This window comes from Lichenostomus cassidix, chromosome Z (genome assembly GCF_008360975.1).
Source record: "Lichenostomus cassidix isolate B80296 chromosome Z, HeHo_3.0, whole genome shotgun sequence".
Lineage (NCBI taxonomy): Eukaryota > Metazoa > Chordata > Aves > Passeriformes > Meliphagidae > Lichenostomus > Lichenostomus cassidix.
In genome coordinates this window covers 6,982,950-7,005,426 of record NC_139511.1, presented here as the reverse complement: position 1 = coordinate 7,005,426, position 22,477 = coordinate 6,982,950, and the positions used below count along the sequence as shown (strand labels likewise).

General features: G+C 39.6%; 1 protein-coding gene across 3 annotated transcripts in view; it reads right to left on the bottom strand.

Moving 5' to 3' along the window:
- The window catches only part of MCC (MCC regulator of Wnt signaling pathway), a 195,024-nt gene that overhangs the window by 46,887 nt on the left and 125,660 nt on the right, over positions 1–22,477 (bottom strand). For all 3 annotated transcript variants that reach the window (XM_085042557.1, XM_085042558.1, XM_085042559.1), the window contains 4 exons: positions 21,140–21,253; positions 14,189–14,331; positions 6,844–6,980; positions 2,799–2,962 (listed from right to left, as the gene is read on the bottom strand). In XM_085042557.1, coding sequence (XP_084898683.1) covers positions 2,799–2,962; positions 6,844–6,980; positions 14,189–14,331; positions 21,140–21,253 — 558 coding nt within the window. The remainder of the gene's footprint in view (positions 1–2,798; positions 2,963–6,843; positions 6,981–14,188; positions 14,332–21,139; positions 21,254–22,477) is intronic.

The window sequence follows — 22,477 nt, the reverse complement described above, 5'->3', positions numbered from 1 at the left end:
TCCACACCCCTCTTGAACTTCCCCTGCTGTATCCTCGCCTCTCTAATGTGAAGTTCTGCTGCTTCCTCCTTCCTCCTTATTCCCCATGCTCCAGTGTTGCTATTTTCCCAGCCCCTCCCTTCCCTAAGCCACTGCTTCTCCTCACAGCATGAAAATTTTCTGGTGTCCAACATGCTACCAATCATCCTCCATGGAAAATAAAGAATAAACACTACATAGATACAGCTATGTAAAATGTTCATTATTTCCCTTCGAAGCAGCATTACAGACCACTTTTACCTGGTCTGTTGCTGCCCAGCAAATAATTCCGTTACAATTTCACAGAGTATGGGATTGAGTTACAATGTTGTGTTCTGAGCACAGGGCAGCAGGACGTCATATCATGGTAATTCCAGTCTTGTGTCTGACACTGTTATCAGTGGTCTCTGCAGGATGTCATATCATGGTAATTCCAGTCTTGTCTCTGACACTGCTATCAGTGGTCTCTGCCTTATTTTCTTTACATGAAGTGTTGCGTTACAGATGTGGTATCTGATTAAATCAACAGTATCAGATTTAAAAGAAGCAAAAGTGACACCTCTTCATATGGTGTAACTCAATAGCACAATTTACTCCTAACAGAATTTATGGAGGCCAAAAATTTAGACAGGTTAAAAACACAGTAGATACAATTAAGGAAGAAAATTCCACCCACTACTGTTAAACACAAAGACATCACCTTTGGTTCAAGAAGTCCCTACAGATCCACTTTGCTGAAAGCATCTTTGAAAGAAGGAGAAGAACATACTATGGATGTCATTTTTGATGCTGTCTTTCTGTTAGCATCTGCCACTAGGCAGATGGACTTTTGGTCCAACCCAGTACAGCTGTTCTCATGTACTAAATGTTTCATGCTTGGAAATACTTACAGCTTTTTTAATCAGCAAAGTTTTAGTGGTTAAGTATCTGTTACTGATGTGCTCTCCAAAATAAATGAAGCATTGATCAGACTATTCTGTGGAAATTTTCTTAAATCTTTTTCTTAAAAGATGCTGATAAGTTTAATTTCAAGGTCTTTTCAGTTTTTGTGGGACAGAAACAATTCAGTTAGCTAGGGTCACATGATTTGCATAAAAGGAGGAAAAAAAAAAATTTCAGCAGCAACTGCATTAAAAGGAACCCAGTGAAATTTAACCACCAAAGCTGAAGTATTCAAAACATTTAAATGCATTAGTCTGTTGGTGAAGAAAAAAGCTAACAGTCATAGCAAAGGATGGTCAGAATACTTCCGGCTTCCATTCACGACTCCATGCACTTTCAAAATTCCTCAAAATTCCCTGAAGAAAGAGGAAAGCAGAAATGACCTGCAGCCATGGGTGGAAAGGCAGAGAGCAACTCTACACGTAGGTTTTGTCTCAGAGGATTAGTATCAGTACTTTGAATGCTGCCAAGTACTATTTAGAATTTCAGGATTAACCATTTTCAAAAGTCAGTATTCACCAATAGAGAGACTCTGGGTTGCAAAATGAGGTTTAGTGCGAGCAAGACTGGTGTTAGCTGAACAGGCTGCAGCAGTGCCCTGAGGCAGTGCAGTGAGAAAGGTCCCCAGGAGGCACAGCAGTGTCCTTGAGCTCTAGAAAGGTATCGTGACAAGAATGAAGAGAAACCCTGAGAAGCGTAAGGGGGGAACTCTGAGAATGTGAGAATGGAATGCAATGGAATGCAAATAGTAACTTTTAGTAGGAAACACAAGCACTTGTAACACTATATAAGCCACGCATACTGTAAAATAAACGGAGCTTGCTTTATATCTCATATTGAGCTGTGTCGCTAGCTTCCTCTTGCCTTCTAACAACTCTGGATTCTGGGAAACAGGAAGAGATCAGCCTGTGTGAGGCCCACAGAGGTATTTGAAGCGAGATGTATTCAATATAGCAACACATACAGCTATCACTTGAATTATTTGTTCCTGAGTCTGACTTATCTCACTTGACCTAATGCACAAAACATGCTTTGCATTAAATTAGCTTTTGTTGTGGTGTTCCCAATTTAGTGCTCCCACTGAAACAATTCCAAACCACACCCTGCTTACTCACTCCCCAGTCCTCTGTGGTGGGATGGAAAGGAAAATCGGAGGCACAAAAGGCAAAGATCAGGGGTTGAGACAAGAACGATTTACTGGAAACAGCAATGAGGTAAGAAAATTAACAGCAACAGCAGAAATACTAATAATAGAGTGTACAAGAAATGGACAATTTGCACATGAGTTTTCACCCCCAAAAACACATGACCAGGAAGGGATGCCTGGAAAATGAGGGCCAGGCCTGGAAACCTGGCCATGCCCCTTCCTGGCTACTTCAAAAATTAACCCAGTCCTGCCTGGAACTAGGACAGCTTTATATTTTAAGACAGCCAAATCACAATTTAGGCATGGACACTCATAGGCATAGACATAGTGTTTTCAGTCACTGGTTAATGATTACCTCTAGGACCTTTGGCAGGTGACACCTTTTTTCATGCATATGCAAACTTGCTTAACAAAGTATATTAACTGTTGAATATCCCTATTTCTCTTATCTTTGAAATGAGCGTAAGACGAAGACAGATCTGATTTGAGATCACAAATGTATTAATAACTCCTACTAGATCTTGAAAGGTGTAAAACAGGTGTGTTACTACTTACCCAACACACCATGAACTCGAGTTGACTCCTACGGAGTACTTTTAACACCTTTGGAAGCGAAGTCTGATTATTACAAAAGTGATCAGGTGTCTCAGGAAACATACACACTGCATTTAGAGCCTAATGTTACCATTACCTTAATGGCTAAATCACAATGTTCACTGGCAGTAGTGAGTTGTTCAATGTGTCTGTCCACTTCTGCCACCGACAAACTGCAGCTGCTTTTCTTCCTCCCACAGACAACATTTTCCAGACCTGTCAGCACTCTCTGCAGTTCTGAATTCAAGTCACTACAGTTATCTAAAAGAAAGCAAGACAAAACAAAACAAACATCACAACAATTAGTGACTCAGTGAAAAAACAAACTCTAACTAGGAAGTGCCTGCTGCAGAACAGCCAGGACAGATAGTGTTCAAAGTATGTCCTTGCACTCTGCCACTTTTTCCTCAACAACTGATAGGCTTAAATACCATAATCACATCAACTGAAATAATGAGCTACCTCTCATCTGGCAAATAATAGCCCCACAGCTTATCTGAAGTGTTCACTCTTTCTTCAAAACCCCCTCTTTTCTGAAGAACACTTTTAAGATATTATATGTTACATTCTGTGACATTTCTTTAAGTTGTTCTTTTGGCCATTCAAGGCCTATTCTCTCCATTTTATTAATGTCATACACTCGTCTCTGTAAACACAACATTTTTCTGTCTGGTATGTTCAGTGATGTTATGACTTGATGTTTTTCAGAGTAATTTTTGTGGTTGTACTTAGGTACTGCCTGATTGTAAAAAATTGTGATGTTCACAGGAATGTTCCCTATCAACTGCCTTAGAGCCTGTGTTTTATTGTAATCGATACTCCCTCTTCAAATGCAACTGCAGAATATTCAGGAATCATACCACCCACAGCTTGTTGTTATGTTCCATACTACAACTATATTAACGGTTTATACAACAATGCTATTTTAATTACAAAATATCACAGAGAATTACTTCCTTTCCTGTCTTTAGGCAAACTTCTCCTAGTGCCCACTGCCATAGCACCCTCCACTTAAGTGAAAAGAAGTGTGTCTCTGTACCTTGCTAGCTCACTCCATAAATTATTTTTGTTTTTCACAGGTTCACCTCTGGTGAGAGAATAGCCATTTCTAAGGCAGAGCTATGGCAGATTTCACCCTTGTGCTGTCTCCTGGATTTGCCAGTCAGTACTTCTGGCTTGCTAAGCCAAGAATTTGCAATAGCTGCCCACAGCAGAGCACACAAGGGGTGCACTATGAGGTGGCTGCACACCCACAGCTCCTCTACCCCACTAAAAACAGACGCAGGCATTCTTGTTGGAGGGAATTATTCCTGTACTGCTGCTGCAAGAGCTTCACCACGGTCAGAATTTCGCAGCAGCCTCATATTTGAGGTTCTTGCAGGGCACTAAAGCAGTGTGGCATTGAACTGGGTCTGAATTTTAACAGACACCGAATTATTGCAGACTGCCTTGAAATCTGCCCATGCAAGGGAAGACTAAGAGCAGCTGGATGATGGAATGAAAAGAGAAAGTAAAAAAAAAAACCCAAAAAAACCCTGCCAACACATTATCATAAGTCCAACTCCACAGCCTAATACATATAAACACAAATCTACTGCTTACCAAAAAGAAGAGTTTAGAATGATGTTACCTTGCATGAAAAATGTGAATGGGCAACATACAAAACTTTATTCTGGGAAGTCATTTTACTAATTCCTGACTAGCAGCCACCCATATGTTGTAATACCAAAAAAGTCCTTTATAGTAGTAACAACACTCAGAAGCAGCATGTAGCAAGAAGGATGCTTACTTGTGAAAACCTTGTGTTTTGTTTGCTTGAATTTGCTTAATTCCACAACATCTTCTAAAATAAACATTTTGTACATTTAAACAACCTTCACAAGACCTTGCCTGCTGGGATTTGTTTTGGCAGTAACATTTCCCCAATAAAATAAATGGTTTACAAAGTGAGAACCCCATTTCTGACAGAAAACCATCACAGCCCAATCACAACTCTGCTAGATGTGCTGGAAAGCATTCACAGTTCTGGCTCCAGGTGTTTTATTGCCTGTAGGAACAGAGCAGCAGATCCACGTGCCTTAGTGTGTCATGAAGTATTACTGGTTTTACTAAGTCACTGATGCTCACTCTATTAGGGCAGTAAGCAAGTCATGCACATGGGTTATTAGAGCATGATTTTTTTATCCTTATGTACCTATATCTAGAAGGATTAAAAATTACACATTTTCCTGTATCTACACGTGTGTATGTGTGCAATTTATTTTCACAGGAATATGGAAACAACACTCAAAAAAGGACAGAGTCTATGGACAGAAGGAAAATATGGAAGAAATTCAGGAATCCCTAGAGATAACATTCTTATTTTGTCCACTGCTATCTGTGAGTCCTACCTTTAAGGGAGCACCCAAGATTTGTAGATTCTTGTGGTCAAAGAAAAGACAAACATCATTCGGGTCCATAAAAGCTCACAAAATCTAATTAATAGATTACACACTTGGAACGGAAACTGAGTCAGGTTGGGCCCTGACCTACTATATAAGCACATGGCAGTGGGTTTTGGATAGAGTGTGAAAGGGAAGAAGGAAAAAGAGAGATAAATTAAACAGGGAGAGAGAAAGAGAAGAACAGAGATCACCAGTCCTGGCTCTTTTGTGATCCAGCTTGGTGTTCAGGTTGCTGGGTTGCACATGCAGAACCGGGCTTTGTGGAGGTATCTGTTTATAGGTAGTTTTCCCTGCTCTGGAGGTAAGTTTCTCCCTTTCTATGCAAATTAGTTATCATGGGCAATCTGTTCTTTCAGACCTTTCTAGAAATAGGTGGGGAGGCCTCCGGGGTCTTAGGTGGTCTGGGTTCCTCTCTACAGCCCATGCCCACTTCTCAGTCTCATCCCTGCGCTTGCCATGTGCTGTATTGTGTTTATGTCCAGGAGTTAAACAAGGCCATTTGTCCCTGAAAAGTGCTGCCTGTACCTCTGCATGGCTCCCTCCTCCAGCCACATCCTGCTCCTTCTCAGAGTGTGTAATTACCAAAAGGTTGGCTCCAGAGCTATTTGGCTGTTGGTTTTTGAGACAGACATATCAGCTTCCTTATCTTCTAGGCCTCCACATTGTACGTCATACTACTGCTGTGTTTTGCACTGTTAAAAGTTAACCAGACATAAACTTGCTGTTTATGTCCACAAGCCCTGGTTCAGTTCCACTTAAAGAAGACAAAATAAATCCTGAAAAGCAAATTAGTTCCTTTTTTTTTTTTAACAAGAAAATGAAGGGAAAAAAATCCTCATATGAGACTCTGTTCAACTAAGAATGTAACAGCAAACATTAACTTCTGATAGTAAAACATTAACTTTTCCAGACCATAAAAGTCTCTATTAAACTTTTTGTTAATACTTTGAATTCCAGGGGTCAGACACTTTGCAAGCACGTTATTATTATTTCTGTTGTATCAATGTTTCTAGAAATCACAGACACCAATACAAATGTGCTGTTGTAATGAACAATATCGTATAGAAAACAGGAATAGAGTTCTGAAGATAATTCTGGAAATCCGTGACAGTGGGGATTACAGCAGAATTCTTCTAGAAGGTCTGCTTCTAGAGAAATGGAGGCTCAGGGGGCGACCTTACTGCTCTCCAAAACTACCTGAGAGGCAGCTGCAGTCAGGTGAGGGTCATACTCTTTTCCCAGGTAACAAGTGACCAGACAAGAGCAAACAGCCTCAAGCTGCACCAGGGGAGGTTTAGATTTAGTATCAGGAAAAAGATGTTCATGGACAGGTTTGTAAAGCACTGGAACAGACTGCCTAGGGGGGCAGTGGAGTCACCATTCCTGAAAGTGTTCAAAAACCATGTGGATATGGCACTTGAGGACACGGTTTAATGATGAACATGGTGGTGATGCTGGGCTAATGGCTGGACTCGATGATCTTAGGGATCTTTTCTAACCTTAATGATTCTATGATTCTACATTCAAGGCACAGAGGTTACTCCACACGTAAGTTCACAGCTGTGCAGAAGATCAGCATCAGTTGTGATTAACACAGCCTGGGTATGTTTCCTCACCAAATGCTCAGATTTGCATTTCAAAAGCTCTGATACCTTTCTGCTGTGGGAAGGCATCAAATCTACTAAGAACATAACTCACCCACATCTGCAGTGACTATGGTGGAATGGTTCTCTGGCACGGAGACAGAGTTCTGGTCCATGTTGTGCGAGCCTTCGTTAACCTCCTGCTGGCTTTGGCTGAGCTCTGACCGCAGCTCCGAGTACTCATCCTCCTCCCTGGCAGAGAGAGCAAAGGCAGAAATTAAATCCTCCGAGGAAACGTGCATCTTCGTGAAACTCATTTCAGATCCTTAAGCTGAGCTACAAGATCCAATTCAGACAAGTGTTTTGTCCAGCCAATAGAGATTACTTAATACCCTTCATTGCTATGTCCGTAACACCCACATGTAGCTGCCAGTGCCTGGTTTACATTTCTTTATCCCCAAGTTCATTATTACTCCTGGCCACTGGAGATGGAAGCAATGGGTGGAACTGAGTGCTGCAAGGATGTGTGCAAAGACAAACACCACTCTGCAGTGACTCCCCAGCTGATAATTCACACAAATCAGCACAAGTGGCTCTGATCCCAAAAAATAACTGTTTTTGGTCTCTTTCTCAGTTCAAGGATGTCAGCATCTCATGTGCAAAGCAAGCACACACATGCACATACCTGCGTAAGTGAATCAAAGTACTCTTGGAGACAGGTAGGTTTCTCATTTTCTCTTTCCAAAAGAGAGAAGAATAGTTAAGCGAGTATTGCACTGAATGTTGGAGTTAGTGGAAAAGAAAAAGCCTCAATTACCTAGGTTTTAATTTATTTGTCAAGCTGGTTCAACTAAAATAATTGAGGACACAGAATACTTTAGCTAAAGCTAATGAGCTTAAAAAATTAGGGCTTTTCCCTCCTGTCTCCACACAAAGAGTTCAAAGCACTGGGACAGAAGATAAGTAAGTGAATAATAGCTTTCCTTGAGAACATTTGTAAACATTTTTTCTTTTGATCCACTTACTGATTTGACTCAGATTTATTGGTTCTTTTTTATTTTCATAGTGACTGCTTTTACATTAAAGAATCTATTTTAAACATTGGAAAAACACCAGTTTATCCAGGTGCAGAGCCCCTCTGATAGAAAACAAACAGCCATCATTTTATTGCACACTTAATCCTATATAGAGATTAATTTTGCTGCAGATTCAGCAGAAAAGTGTGAGAATGGAACCTTTTGGCTTTGGAAAAAATGAGAAATAGCAGAGACATATCTGGGGATCTGCATCTGGGAGGGGTATCTGTAATACTAGGTCTGTTGTGCGTATGCTACATGGTGATGAGTATTTCGTGCAGGATTCAGCCTGGAGCTGTGTCTTGATTTGTCAGGCAAAACAGCAGAGAAGATGGCCCACACATACAGGCATCCATGACAGAAGTAAAGTCTGCTTTCAGAGCTGCAGAGGTGACAACTTAGGAACCTCAATAAAACTCAGAAAACGACTTCCAGCTTGCTTACCATGCACGGGTTCCCAAGAAACCAAGATGTAATTTCTGCCATGTGCTTCTAGTCCTTACATTTGCCTCAGTGCAAAGAAAGTGTGACTTTATCAGAACCACTTAGTGACTACTATTACTAAACAAATGCAGGCCATCTGATTAACAGAGATTTAGATCAAAGAAAGGTCTTTGAGGTACCATGCAATACTTGTTTAAGACACCAGTAGAACATAATGATGAATAGCAGGAGTTAAAACAGTGTAATGAAGACACATAAGTGTCAGTTAATGCTCCATGAACCAGCTTGTTATTAGCCACAAAAAAAGTCACAAGTAATTAGCTTTAGACAAAAACAATTACTAAGTTCTCACACAGTTATAATTTTCATCTGAAGGTAATTGATTTTTTTCATTTATGAAACAATTAGTCCTACATTTTTAAAACCTGAATTACCTCTACAAACGGACAAGAATCTCTATTGGCCCTAAACCAATGGCACACAGAATAATAATTTCTCAGCGCTCTTCTTTGGGCTACCCTTGCACAGATTTTTCTGTTTAAAATACAACACAGCCTCATCAAGCTAGCAGTAGTTCTGGGGTTTTCAGTTTCAGTGCCCTCAGTATCTTGGGGCAATTGAAAAATATGCAGTAGGACTCACACCCTTCTATGACTCAAATGAGAAGTCAGTTTCTAAATGAACTAATGCTTTTAAAATCTGGCCAGAAAGATCAGAAACTCATTTGTGATAAAGTGACAGCAAAGTCAATCAGTCCCTCCACCACCAGTCCCACTAGCAACAGATTGAGGGCAAGAATAAGAAGGAATTCGAGGGCAGTGATACATCACAGATACAAATTCTGCCTTTCAAAATGATGCTGGCAGTAACAAAAGATATTGTTTGAGATTTTCCATTCCCCAAAACAGAAGAAGAGTCCTTCAGTGGCACTGGAAATGCAAGGTGCTCACAGACAATGCAGACAATGCAGACAATGTCCAGCCACTGAACTCCTGCCACACCACCCAGAAGGTGGAGGCATTACAAACTTCTGTATTGCTACCATCAGTGGCAGCCTGGTTGTAAAAACCAGGCATTTGTTGTTACGGCCCCTGATGGTCTCACTTGCTGGAATGTCATGGTGAGTTGCGGGCAATTAAGACCAGATCAAGCCATTCTAGACACAGAGGGCATGGGATAAATGATGGAGAAAAAAAAACTTTGGTTTTTAGTTACTTCTGCACTAACTGCTTTCTTCGTGATCAGGTGCAACCAAAGATCAAGAGTGCTGCACAGACACTGAGAAAAACTTGTTCGAACAGTGAGCAAAATGGCACATTTTTCAGCATTCTTTCCTACCACAGAACACTGGTAAGGTACCTGTTCTCTTCATGGCTGCAAACAGTCCAAAGCTTTGTGCTTCGGGTGGCAGCAGTTTTTTAACAATCATTTAACTTAAATAAGTATTTTTAAAACCCTCTAAGACTCTAAGATAGAAAGTGCTACAGGTAGGCGAATGCACACAAAGATTGACTGCACTCTGTGAACAAACACTTGAGGTCCCTCTGAACCAGTACATTGTGAACAAACAGTGACACGCTTGAGACAGCATGGAAATTAATTACTGAGGGCAGGTGGAACTGGGCACTGTGTCCTGAAGCCAACATTATCACACCCACAATGTCATTTGAATTGAATCCAGTATGTGCCAGCTTCCACCTAGCAGGTATTTAGAAGCTAGAATTAGACCTCCAGGTCACTTTGTAAATGTGACTGGAAATGCCATGAGTTATTTCTTGTGATGCCACAGTCTGTTCATGTCCTCTCTTCTCCATTAACTTCCAACACAACCTACTTTCCAGATGTATCTCAAATTAAAAGTTGTAAGTCTGAACAAATGGTTTTACAGTGATGGGTTACAAACTTCTTGACAACTGTTTCAAGTAATCCTTAGCAGGCACCAACACTGAACAGTGTATTTCTGTCTGGTATTGTTACAGTTGCTCGCTATTTTTAGAGTTGCAGTGATGTACCCAAACAGCCACTGGTTTAGAACTAAAAGCAATTAGATATCTCTCTTTTCCTTTTCCTGAACCTCAATTTGACATATAGGAAAAACTGTCAGTCACACACTGAAGTTACAGTTGATTTTGACAGCCAAAGAAATGAATAAGAAAAAGAGAGTCAAGTTTGAACGAATCTAAGACAATACTAAAAACTTCTGAAGTCAGAAATATTCACCTTAAATGTAGACATAATTCCATTTTAGTACTCTACTGAGTAATTTCCAAATACTTTTTGTACTTCAGAGTTACTGGGTGTATCCTTTATGTCCAAGTATTTACAATATTACTCTAATTGGGAAGATCCATTTGATTGGTTTTCCTGTCTTCTAATTTTTGAGAGAAAATTGCAGTAGGCATATACCTTGTTGAAGGACAGAGACCCACAGCAACACAGAGGCTCATCTACTTGTACATAGTATTTGAGCATTGGCAACTCACTTTTTTCACCTTATTATCTTTTTTTTTGGGCTTCCAAACCAGCTGGGCTGTCCAGACCAGCAGCAGCACGGAAATGAGACAACTGCAGATGAATGCTGGCTTGCTCCCCCAAGCATGGTGAACTCATTTTCCTTGGGGAATGATGGAAGAAGGTAGTGCAAGAGCTGCAGCTAAATTCATGGGGCCACACACATGGAACTTTCTGTACCCAATAAATGGTTAGCAAACCTAGAAAAATCCTGTAAACTTCTAGAAATATTGCTGTAAGATTACTGTTACTGGGATCAGCAGATCAGATACACCTGGGAAGAGACTTAAGCTCACTCCTTTCTTGGAAAAGCTGTGGCTGCCCCATTCCTGGAAGTGTCAAGGCCAGGTTGGATGGGGCCCTGAGCAACCCGGTCTTGTGTCCCTGCCTATGGCGGGGGGTTGGAACTAGATGGTCTTTAAAGTCCCTTCCAACCCAAACCATTCTATGATTTTAGAGCTGGCATTACTAAACTACATGAGCAAAAGTCATTACACTTGTGAACTGTGCTAAACCCCTGACACTGCAAAGGCAAAAAAACCCAAAAAACCTCCAACATGCACACCACTAAACAAAGAGACAAAAATCCTCAGAATGGAGAATATTGACCAGCTTGTACAGCCTGCCAACACTCCTCAAACTGTTGCAACATCTTATTCAGATTTAAACATGGCGTTTGCTTACTTTCTGTCCTACTTTCTGAGGGTTCTGCTCACATTCGAACAAAGATAATACAATTTAAAGAGGATAGTCAAATACTATCCATGAAACACTGTTTTCTTCTAATTGTTTGCAGAACATTTTTGTGTTTAAGAACTATAAAGAATGTCATAGAGGTACATGAAGCTACAGGTTAATTTATTTTTACAATCTAGACTCAATGAGTGAAAAAACTCAGCAGTCGCTGTGTCAGTATTGGGGAAACATTAATCTGTTATGCATTTAATGTAGGCTCTGCTTCCAGAAAGGCAACCCAAACTTTGTGACAGCACAAGTAAAGCCTCTGCTCAGTATTACCTGCAGAGACACAAATCGAAACTAAAATCCTCCTGGTTTTAGAGCAAAGGATAACTGCTGAGGACCCAGAAGGGTCGTGCTCCCAGAACACTTTGTCTTAGTACTATTCTGTTCCAGCTCCCAGACTCAAGAGTCCCCAGAGCCAAGGGTGGAGTGCTGTGAGTCACACCTGTTCCAACTAGGACAGCAACTGCACCACCCCTGCTCTGCAGGATGCACAGAAAGCTTATCAAGAATGACACATGTGGATCCCAGAGTGGATTTACAGAAAAGCACAGCAGGAGGTATCAATTTTCCTTCTTTCAGTTGTCTTTACAAACCCTGTGGAATCCCTTCAGTTGCCATTTTTAGGAGAAATATTACTCCTCTGTTCACCAGACACCAAATAATTGGCCTGCCAAAGAAAACAAGCTATTTCCATCATTAAAGGAAATAAGAAGAGCCACTAAAGTTAACAAACAGTTTTTGTTCTTACTAATAAAAACAAAACAAATAAAACCAGATGAGGTATTCCAGCTGTCTGAGCAAGACAAGCTGTACTATGACTGTATTAAACAGGAGGGGCATGACAGTGGTGTGGCACTTGTTGCAGCAGTATTGTTCTCATGTCTTTAAAGGCTGGAAACCCCCCAAAAGGGACAGAAAAAACACATTTTTCATGAGAAGCAACATGCACATCCCATCAGGCTTGGTTCTTGCACCTCACTTTCCTGAGCATGTCACAGCTGCCTTTTTTATGGACACTGTTAAACATTCAGAGTATCCACCTGATGGCAGTTTTTTGTAAATGAACACCACTTGGCATTTACTTTGCCACGAAGATTCCAAACATACAATTTTTATGAATTCTATGCAATATTTTTCTTAAATGTCATAGAGCTTTTCTGTCATTCAAGAAAAAAAAATATCAGTGCAACTCTCATGCTTTCTCAGATTTTGCTTTTTGACTAGTCTTTTCAAAAGACAAATGGAAAGTTTGTCTGCAGAGGTATCAAGCAAGAATGAACAAGGGATTTGCAGCAATTTTTTTCAGAGAAGTACTACCAGCATAGAAAATATCTCAAAAATCTCACCATGACCATTGCTAGTTATTGTCGCTGTTGGACGACTAGTGGAGTGAAGAGTCGAGACCTCTCAGGTGCATCAGAAGATCTAACTTTATTATTTATTTAGCAATTTATATAGACATCTGCAGGCCGTTTGGATTGGACCAATTTAATCCTCCCCCGGGACTGACTGGTCCAGGCGTGAACTGCCTGTATCTAAAAGGCCGTTTCAGTAACATAAGAACTTTATCTGTATTTATGAAAACATAGAAAAGTTCCCATGGAAAAGAATCTGTGTTGCCACAAGTTATGATCATCTCACAGGCAACAGTATTCATGTTCTTAAATAACATAAACATTCTAGCACTGCTTTAGTAGTGGTAAATATATATGCGATTATATTCCCTCTTATTTATGGTACACGAAACCTTCTTCTTTTTGAATATTAATATTTTCATGAAAGACTAAGTGAGTAGTTTTAACAACATTGCCTTATGCTAGCAAAAATGTTTTCAAGGAAGAAGAAATTACCAAAAGCAATTACCAAAGAAAGAAGAAGCAAGTACCAAAAAAAGCGCAGCTAATAGGTAAAGGAAAACTGAAAATTAATCTCATGGCTAGAGCACCATGTCAACATTACCCACAAATGCATCAACTCTAACTTGATGTTCTCTAGAAAATCCACAGATTCTAGTAGTTAAGCTGCATCCTCACTGGATAAACTTTTAAGAAGCTCCTTTGGCATTTTAGTCCAGCTTTTCTATATTGAGAATAATGGGTAAAAACAAGCAAGGAAAAATGCTTCCATGTAGTCAGACATTAAGTTTATTTTAACATAGCAGCAACCTAGTGTAATACCCCAAGGTTTGCTGCTCCAAAATTAGGCAACAATGTGATCACTACCACTGTGTTTTGTCAAAAATGCCAGCACAAGAAAAGGCAAAACCTACTGAAATCTGCTTGAACCGTATCTCTGCCACAAATTCGCTTAGGTGATCTACAGGAGGCCACAAAACAAAGTTAAAAGCAGAGGCTCAGGCTGGGTGTCTTCATCTTCCTTTACACACCATTGCTGTCACTCATGTGGCACCCTGACCCATTACAAAAAGGAGTATTTAGATGTCATGGTGCATGTTCTGCAGTGCTTGTCAGGTTTTGCAAAGTGTGTCTTTGCCAGAGAGAAAGCAGCACTTCTTGGGTGCTTGGAATGATACCCTGCAGAACACACACCTTAATTATGGGCAGCTACTCCATACCTGTCACAACAAGCCTTAAAAGTTGTCACCATATTATATTTAGAGTACAAGTCACACCATGTCTTGCACCAGTCTTGCCCTGGCCCAGAATCTCCAGGAAGCTGCTGTACCTTATTTTTGCTCCCTGCAGTCGATTGATTTTCTTGTTGAGCTCAGCGATGATGCTGTGCAGCTCCGTGATCCGCTCCTCGTAGCGCAGCGTTGTTCGCTCCTGCACATCTTCGTGCTCTCTCATCAGGTGCGATTGCTCACACTAAAGAACAGAAAGGGTGTTATGGGTAACTGCCAGGGACATCAGGCACAAGGCAGAAGCGCACAGCACTACAGTTTTCTTACTCACCAACAATGCCTTAGCACAAGAGAAAAGGACAGGCACAAAACACTGACAGGTACACAAAGGTAGATAGTTTCAATATTTGACAAACTGACAGACTACGCAGTATACTTTTTTTTTTCTTAAAGAGCTGAAGTTGCCAGTGCTGCTTGAAAAAAACTCACCATCTGCAAATCAAAATAGCTATTAAAATGTCATCTTTGAATCCAAGGATCTTCCCAATGGGGTCTGAATTAGAAAAAATCCTATGGCAGACACCACAATATTCTAAGGAAAAGTAATCACACTTCAGGGTTTTAACTTCTTCACTAGTGCATTTGTTTTTATTAACCTTTAAAGATAACACAGCATATTTTTGTTATATTCGTACTTTCTGATAAAAGGCTTATGATTTCAACAACTGAAGTGCTATATGACTGCTTGTTTTTTACACTCATCACAAAATCCTCCCTTTTCCTTCCCACAGACTTTTAAATGAAGCCTCTTTGGCTTACTCTTCAGGCCAGCAAACACTCTATTTCAATTACAGCAAACCATTACAAACCACTGCAATTACAAACCAGCAGTGTATGCTGATTGAAGTTATGCTTGGTGGTGGTTGGCAAGAGTTAGACGAGCAACATTTGGCTTCTGCCACCCTTCAGTCAAGCCTCCTTCAATTACACAATGCTATGTACTACGCTGACAAAAAAAGAAAATTCACAAGCCACTTTAAAGTATAAAACCCACACTCCTTAATTGAAGACCTGCAATGCAAAATCCCAGCATTTCTAACAGCCAAAAGTGATAATAATATTGGAGGTCCTCCAAAATTGCTGAATCAATTTCTCTGTTTTTCAAATCAAGTAAACACTCTATACAAGCTAACTCCCTAAATGCTTTGTACCACAAAAATAATAATATACCCAAAGTAGTAGATGTGCCAGAATTTTCATAATTTCTCATAATTTTTGGCCACTTACATTCACAGCTTGAGAAGATCATCAACACAAAAGACTGCTTGAAAACTGAATTTACATTGAGCTTCAATAACATTTTTATTTTCAACATTAAATACAATTTATTCCACAATTTTTAAATTCCATGAATATGTGCACTGAAAAGTAGCCTGGACATCAGAGCACCCTTCTACAGATTACAATAAAATACCTTCCACCTCCAGCTGTAGTAAAAATCACTTTCACTTAGAGAAACAGATCGTATCATCACACTGCAAACGAGAGCAAAGGGGCACATTTCAGAAGGCTGATAATGTTCACCTGCCTTATAAGACTTCATGTTGGCAACTGATATGGCTGTACATGTATATTATAATGACTCTTTATTGTACGATCATTCCACAACTTACTTCTCACATTTCCACATCTAAATATTGTATCTATCTGAAGAACTACCATGGCTTTCAAAGTGCAGAAAAAACAAAAAGCAAACATTTCCCAAAAGCTTTAGAGCAAATTTAGGGGCAATAAAGAGAGAGCTGCTTCTTCAGCCTTTCTAAACCTAAATTTCCTCTGACACACATATATGCCCACTAATGCTACCTCAGCATTATCCAGATCAATCAGTTATGTGGACTAGTGAGTTTTTAAGCTTTTAAACCAAAGGGATATTTCAGATAGAGTGTATAAAAATTGTTTTCAGTCAATAAATAAAACCCCTATCACAACAATTTCTGTCTTTCTAAGCTAAGCACTGAAAAGCAGAATTTGTTTATCTTGAGTGAAGATATATGGACTTTTGCTAATGGATCTCAGCCACATTATGACTTGCTTTCTGTTTTTTCCAGCCATTTCTCAGTCACCATTTTTCAGGATAACTATCATTCGGTGACAGATGTACTCTGTGAACAACCCGCAGTCTGGAAATGTAAGACAACAGCTTCACATTTCATATTTTAATAGCGGTCTTCAGCAAAAGCAACTGGAAAATACCAAAAGGAAACCTTTGTAAAAGACAGGTCATGATGCTAAGGAGTGCTGTGCCTTGGTAGGTGGGGAACAGAATTTAGTCTCCTAAGTCCTGGTCATCCATGACAAGCCTCAACTAAAAAAGGAAAAAACATCCAAGTAATGGAAACATGGTTCAATACGAATCCCAAAACACAGAATGGAAAATTCTTCTGGTTATTCAGGATTGCCTTTTATTATGGAACATTCATCTGAAAACTTAAAAAGGAAAAGAAACAAATGCACGTTTCTCTACCCACTGCAGAAGTTTTTCTCTGGGATACTGTGACTTTTCACCACCCTTATTTTCTTTGTGCTTTGAGTTTCAGAACAGCGATCTGCTACCATTGCCTACTTTATTCCAAGGTGTACATATTTAGTTCTTACAATTTACTTGTATGTCAGTCACACAGTAAATATTTTATACCCTTCCCCTCATCTCTCTTCCAGCCTCATACTTAAGAGCTCCAGCCTCAAAACCCTTAAGAGGTCTAATTCTCTGAGAAAGCAAACACGGGGATAACCCACTGAGAGGCTGCAAAAGATGAGCAATTAATTGTTGGGGTCAGGAGAGAAGTTTCCAGCACGATTCTCAATATAAATTGAGATGTCTTGGCTGGCTTTTGCCACAGATTAAAAAATGTTATTTCATTTACAGTATAAACTAACAATGGTTAGAAACACCATTGTCTGATCTCTTGATGCTGGAAAACAACAAGAGCAAGAAGTGTATGAGGGAGAAGGATGATAAAACATTTTAATTCAGGCTAATTGTCTGAACACATAATTCTATTACCTATTAATGTACACAAATTCCTAGTGAAAGAAACACTAACAATGTGTTAAATTATGTTAATCTTTATATTAAATTTGCGGTGTTCAGTCAGAGGACAAAAAAAAGAACTACTGGCAGCAGTGTTCATTAAGAGATGCCCCAGCGCCGCAGGCCCCGCTGAGACAAACACTGGCTGTGGTGTTGTTCACTAAGAACACAAGTCATCACCTGAACAAGCCACAGTGATAAACCTGTCTAACAGGATTACAGGAGCTAGAAATCTTCACCCAACTAATACAGTGTTTTAATTTGAGAGGAGTGGCAGATTTAAAAGTGGCAATCCATTAATCTAAATCTAAGTATAAAAACAAGTCTATAGTGATAAATCCTCAATCAAAAAAACCATGCACAGTCAGAATTAATTGTTCTGTGGTATGTTCTGTGTATACTTAATGTGGAAGACGAATACAAGCATGCAGAATTAATCCATGTCAGATAAGGACACCACACAGCAGAGTAAGCAATTTCACTGTTCATCTGAACACCATGCATTTCTGTTTCAAATTTCTCCCTTAAATGAGAAACTGAAGCCTACCTGTGAAGTTGGCATGTTCTTACATGTCTACAGAAAGTGTTTCTTCTGTCCTTATGTCTCTACAGAGTGTTGGTTTTATTCTTACGCTGAAATTCTGCTGTCCCTCCCTATATTCTGAACAATCAGGAGGATGGCAGAGAATTATTACTGCAGTAATGGGAATTACTGCTGTGACACAAGATCCAGAACAACAGCACATTCTTTGTATAGAGCTATTACAAAAATCCAAAATAACAATGACTAAGCACAAAGAATGAGAGAGCCGGACTACCTTGGAAAGGAGATGAAATTAGAGAAAAAATACAGAAAGTGAATTACCTGTTTTTCTTGTATTTTCTGAAACATTCAGCGTGTTATTAAATCCCATGCTCAATTGCAGAACTGCAGAACTCAATATCACAGGATGTCGGAAATGCAAAGAATGTAGATGGATTAAAAAGAAGATTATATAAATCCACGGAGGATAGGGCCATAGAGGACTATAAAATACAATGCACTCTCCTGCTCACAGATGTTGGCAGAAAGGTGCGGGAGTATGAAGGAGGACAATTCTCTATGTGCATTTTTTATGCTCTCCCTTCAGAAACCCACTGTTTATCAAAGCCAGGACACCATGCCACACAGAGCCAGTAGAAAGCACTACTTTCCAATTCTCATAACCACTGCAAGATTTTTGGATGAAGACATTAGTTGTGGTAGACCAGTGTTTTACAGCAAATTTCATTGAAGAGATCACTTTATTGCCAAGTTGAACACTGACAAGAACACGGAGAGATCTGCTGTGTTACTGAAATAATAGAAGCATGTAAAGAAATGCTATGGTTGGTCTCCACAGACTGCAGATTTGGAAGTGAGCATGCTACAACAACCACTAATCAATTACATCACTTTACAAAATCCTAAACCCAGGCTGTCCAAGTAGCTTTCTTCACCATTTGTTATCTATTACTTGAGTTGTGGTTCCTGAAATCAGCCCCACTCTGCAAATCACCAATCCTTTCTTCCAAATGCCTCACATGCCTCATGAAATGATGGGAAAGGTATCACCAAAAATGCATTTGAAGAGTTATTTATTCCAGAGAGCATTTACCATGCCAGCTAAAATGAAACATATGCTTCCTTTGTAAGTGCAGTCCAGATGCAGAATACAGATTTAATAGTGACCCACTATAATCTGAGTATGGTTATGCAGAACCTCAAACACCTCCTAATTAATTTATACCTTTTGAACCTCTGAATCACATTAGACAGAGGCTGTAGAGGAAAAAATAATGAATGAATCTCCATGGAGTGAGAAGAAAAGCTCGAAAAATTATGTTAAATAGCACATCTACTTGGAAGTGATGCAGCTAGAAAAAGAAGACAAGGTGCAATGGTTTCACCAGTCTGTGTCTCAGTAACTAAACACTGCCAACACATTGAATATATGAGTTGTGCTTGTTTAATGGCTTGAATTCCTTAAGAAAGGTTTATACTTTATTTAATACATGCTAAATTTCATTCTCTTGAGGGATTTAGAAAAAAATAAAATGAGAAGAGATTAATCATTAAACCTTTACAGAAATTGTTAACTGAAAAATACTTACTTTTTAATCTGAAATTTAGCTATCACCCTACCTTTCAGATATTCCAGTTTTGTGCAATTCACAGGTCAGATGGCAGTGATCACTATGTTTGTGCTCAGAAGCACACAGTTCAAGATCAAGTAAAAAACCTCAGTAGTACAAACTGAGCACTATATACGCATGCATAATTGGTAACCCATCAAAGAAAACACCAAACAACCTTGCGCTAACAGAGCATATGTTAATTGCGATTAAGGACTGATCCTTAATCCCAGTTGCCATCAATGTGGATTTGGTACTGTATAGGAGCACCTACAAGGCACTCTTTACAAAAGACAACACATGTATTTTTAAACAAAGACCCAGAAATAAAACACTAACTAAAACCTGTGGTTAGCACCGGACCCTCCAGAGTCATAAGTAACAACAAAGTCAGTGCAGGCATGCAGAATGACGTGGATCGTTGGGATACAGTGAATCCATCTGAGAGTTTAACAACTGTCAAATGCAGCCTCATATCAAACTGTAAGCCAGGAAGAGGACTCTATCCCAAGAATGCAACAGAAATTAGAAAAGGCTCTCAGGATTACAGCTGATAAACCATGTTAACTCCCAGTGTGGCTCTGGCTCAGATATCAAGAGGAATAAAAACATGCAAGTGTTTGTACTTGGAATCAGTTTTGAAACGTTAACTACTTCTAGAAGTATTTGCGACAATGACAGTATCTGAAAACAAAGGTTTTGTTTGTAGGAGAAATGTTAAGAACAAAGTTCAATTTTCCTCATTTGCATTTTGCTCTCTGTAAGAACTGTGAAAGAATCAGGGTTCAGACCTTACTCTTATTTAACCCTTTGGCTTTCCACTGGCCGTCCTTTCCACAATTCCAACTGGTTTACTGGAAGCTACACTGAGATCACAAGTAATTTCTCGAGTAACGTCAAAGCACTGAAAATTGGCAGTAACTTTTGTTCAGTGTTAATTTGTGCTGTGTTTAAATGTGACCCAGTGTAATGGTTTGAAAACAAACCAGTGGGAGATCACAAGTCAAGATTGAAATTAAAAAAAATAAGTAAAATAATACAAGGAAAAGCACTGACAAAGTCAGATACAACCTAACACCCTGTTAGGGTGGTAGTAGTCCAACTGAAGTAGTCCAGTTGAAGCGGTGATCCTGTGAAGGTCTAGTCTCCAGCTGAAGATCCAGTAGTAGCTCTGGTCCTCTGGGAACCCAGTAGACAGGGCTAGCTCAGGCAGTTCCAGGGCCAGGTTATATCCAGGTGGGAACACCTGGCTCCTCCCCTCCTCGGCAGAGCATCTCACAATGGGATGAGATAAGTCCATGAGTCACACGGTGGGTCCCTGATGGCCCATTGCCTGTCATGCGGGGTGGGTCATTAGCAAGTGATAATAGCTAACGGATGGCCCATTGCCTGTCATCCGGAGTGGGTGATAGCAGCTAATGGCCCACAGCTGGTGGTAATAGAATACTTAACTACATCAATATTGCAACCTAGGACACCCAGGAGTGCAAGGCTCTGCAACTAGTTACCTAATCCACTGAGAGCATGCTGTAATTCTTATATTCTAAAATATTTCAAAGCACTTGTTGCTTATATTGACTTCAAAACAAAATTAATCTAATGAATTTTTAGGGGTTTTTTTTTAGAAGAATGTCTTCAACACAGAAAAGTTATAACCTGTGGCAACTATGTGTCTTGCAGTCTTAAAATTCTTTTCACTTGTGACTTGACTTTTGAATTGTTGAGTATTTCTTTCTCTCTCTGAGGAACAAGAACTGCACAAAACCAGGGACCATCTTCAGAATCTTGAACTAGTACTGCTCACCTGTGCTTTTGCCAATTTCTTTTCCAACAGGTCACGCTCCTTTTCCGTTTGTTGTAGACGTTTATTAAGCTCCACAATGTCTCCCTTTAATGAAGCCAGGGCTGCTAAATGAAGCTGGAAGACAAAAAGGAAAGAAACAAATTAACCAATTCACAAGCCATGTAGCAATACTGTTTCCGAAAAGAGACATACAGCAGCTACAGTAATGCTGGATTTCTGTAGTAGGTATTAGCAACCTCAGTAGAACAAAATCTAAAAGAAATCCACGTGCAACTAATAATTTAACTAATAATTTTAACATGGAATTTTTCTCTCCAGACAGCACACACATTCCTTCATCATATCCTTTACAAAGATAAATACAATGAGGAATAATTGAGCTAGAAATGTGTAGATTAGTTCTAGTTTATTAAGAGGTACTCTGAGTCTTGTGCTATAAAACCTTATGTTAGATGTTGACTAAGATTTGCATTATAGAATGAGGTGTACCACATTCTGACGCCTTTAAGCACATAGAGGTTATCAGTTTGGTGAAAGTGGGTAACTCTATGCAGAGGACTTGGTTTCATTTTGCAACTAAAGCTTACTCCACTTTGAGCTACTCTTCTGCAGTTGTTCTCCTCAGTCCCACGCCAGTGAGTTTCAGTGATTCTTATCTACTAACCCACACATGAAGAACCAAAACTGTTTTTCTTTCTGCAGTAGACCCTTTTGATGAAAGATACTTTCTACATTTAACTGATAGCATGTGGAAATATATATCAGGCTAGGATAACTCAGAGCATTGAAATTAGGTTAGCTACACAACTTAGTTCTTAAGTTCTTAAGTTCTTTACTTCTTAAGACCAGTTCTTAAAAGAATTTTAATTGTTTACACTCTCTTCTTGTCCTTAAACATCCCATTCATTGTTTCACTGAAGGCATCAGCCAGAATTCAACATTAAGTATTGACAACTGCAACTGCGAAGTCCAGGGGGAAAACTAGCCACTAGGACTGAAGTCTTTCTTTGTAGTAGTAAAGAAACAGCTTCAAATTAAACTGGCTATGAAAAGAGAAGTGACCTTTCACACCAGACCAAGCAACACAGCAAACACTGCTCTGCTGCCAAGATTCATGCTGCAACACAAACCCTGCTTCTAATCCTCCACCCACTTTCATTCCCTCACTCTGATATTCTATTGGGCGGGTCTACTGAAAGTTAGTTCTCTTGTTTCATTTACAATGAATCAGCTAATTAGTCCTATTTTGATACAAATTTTACCTTTACAGTACTGGAAACCAGCAAAACCATAGCTGTTTTCCCATACTGATGTGTGAAAGAAGCTGCCTGACAGCAG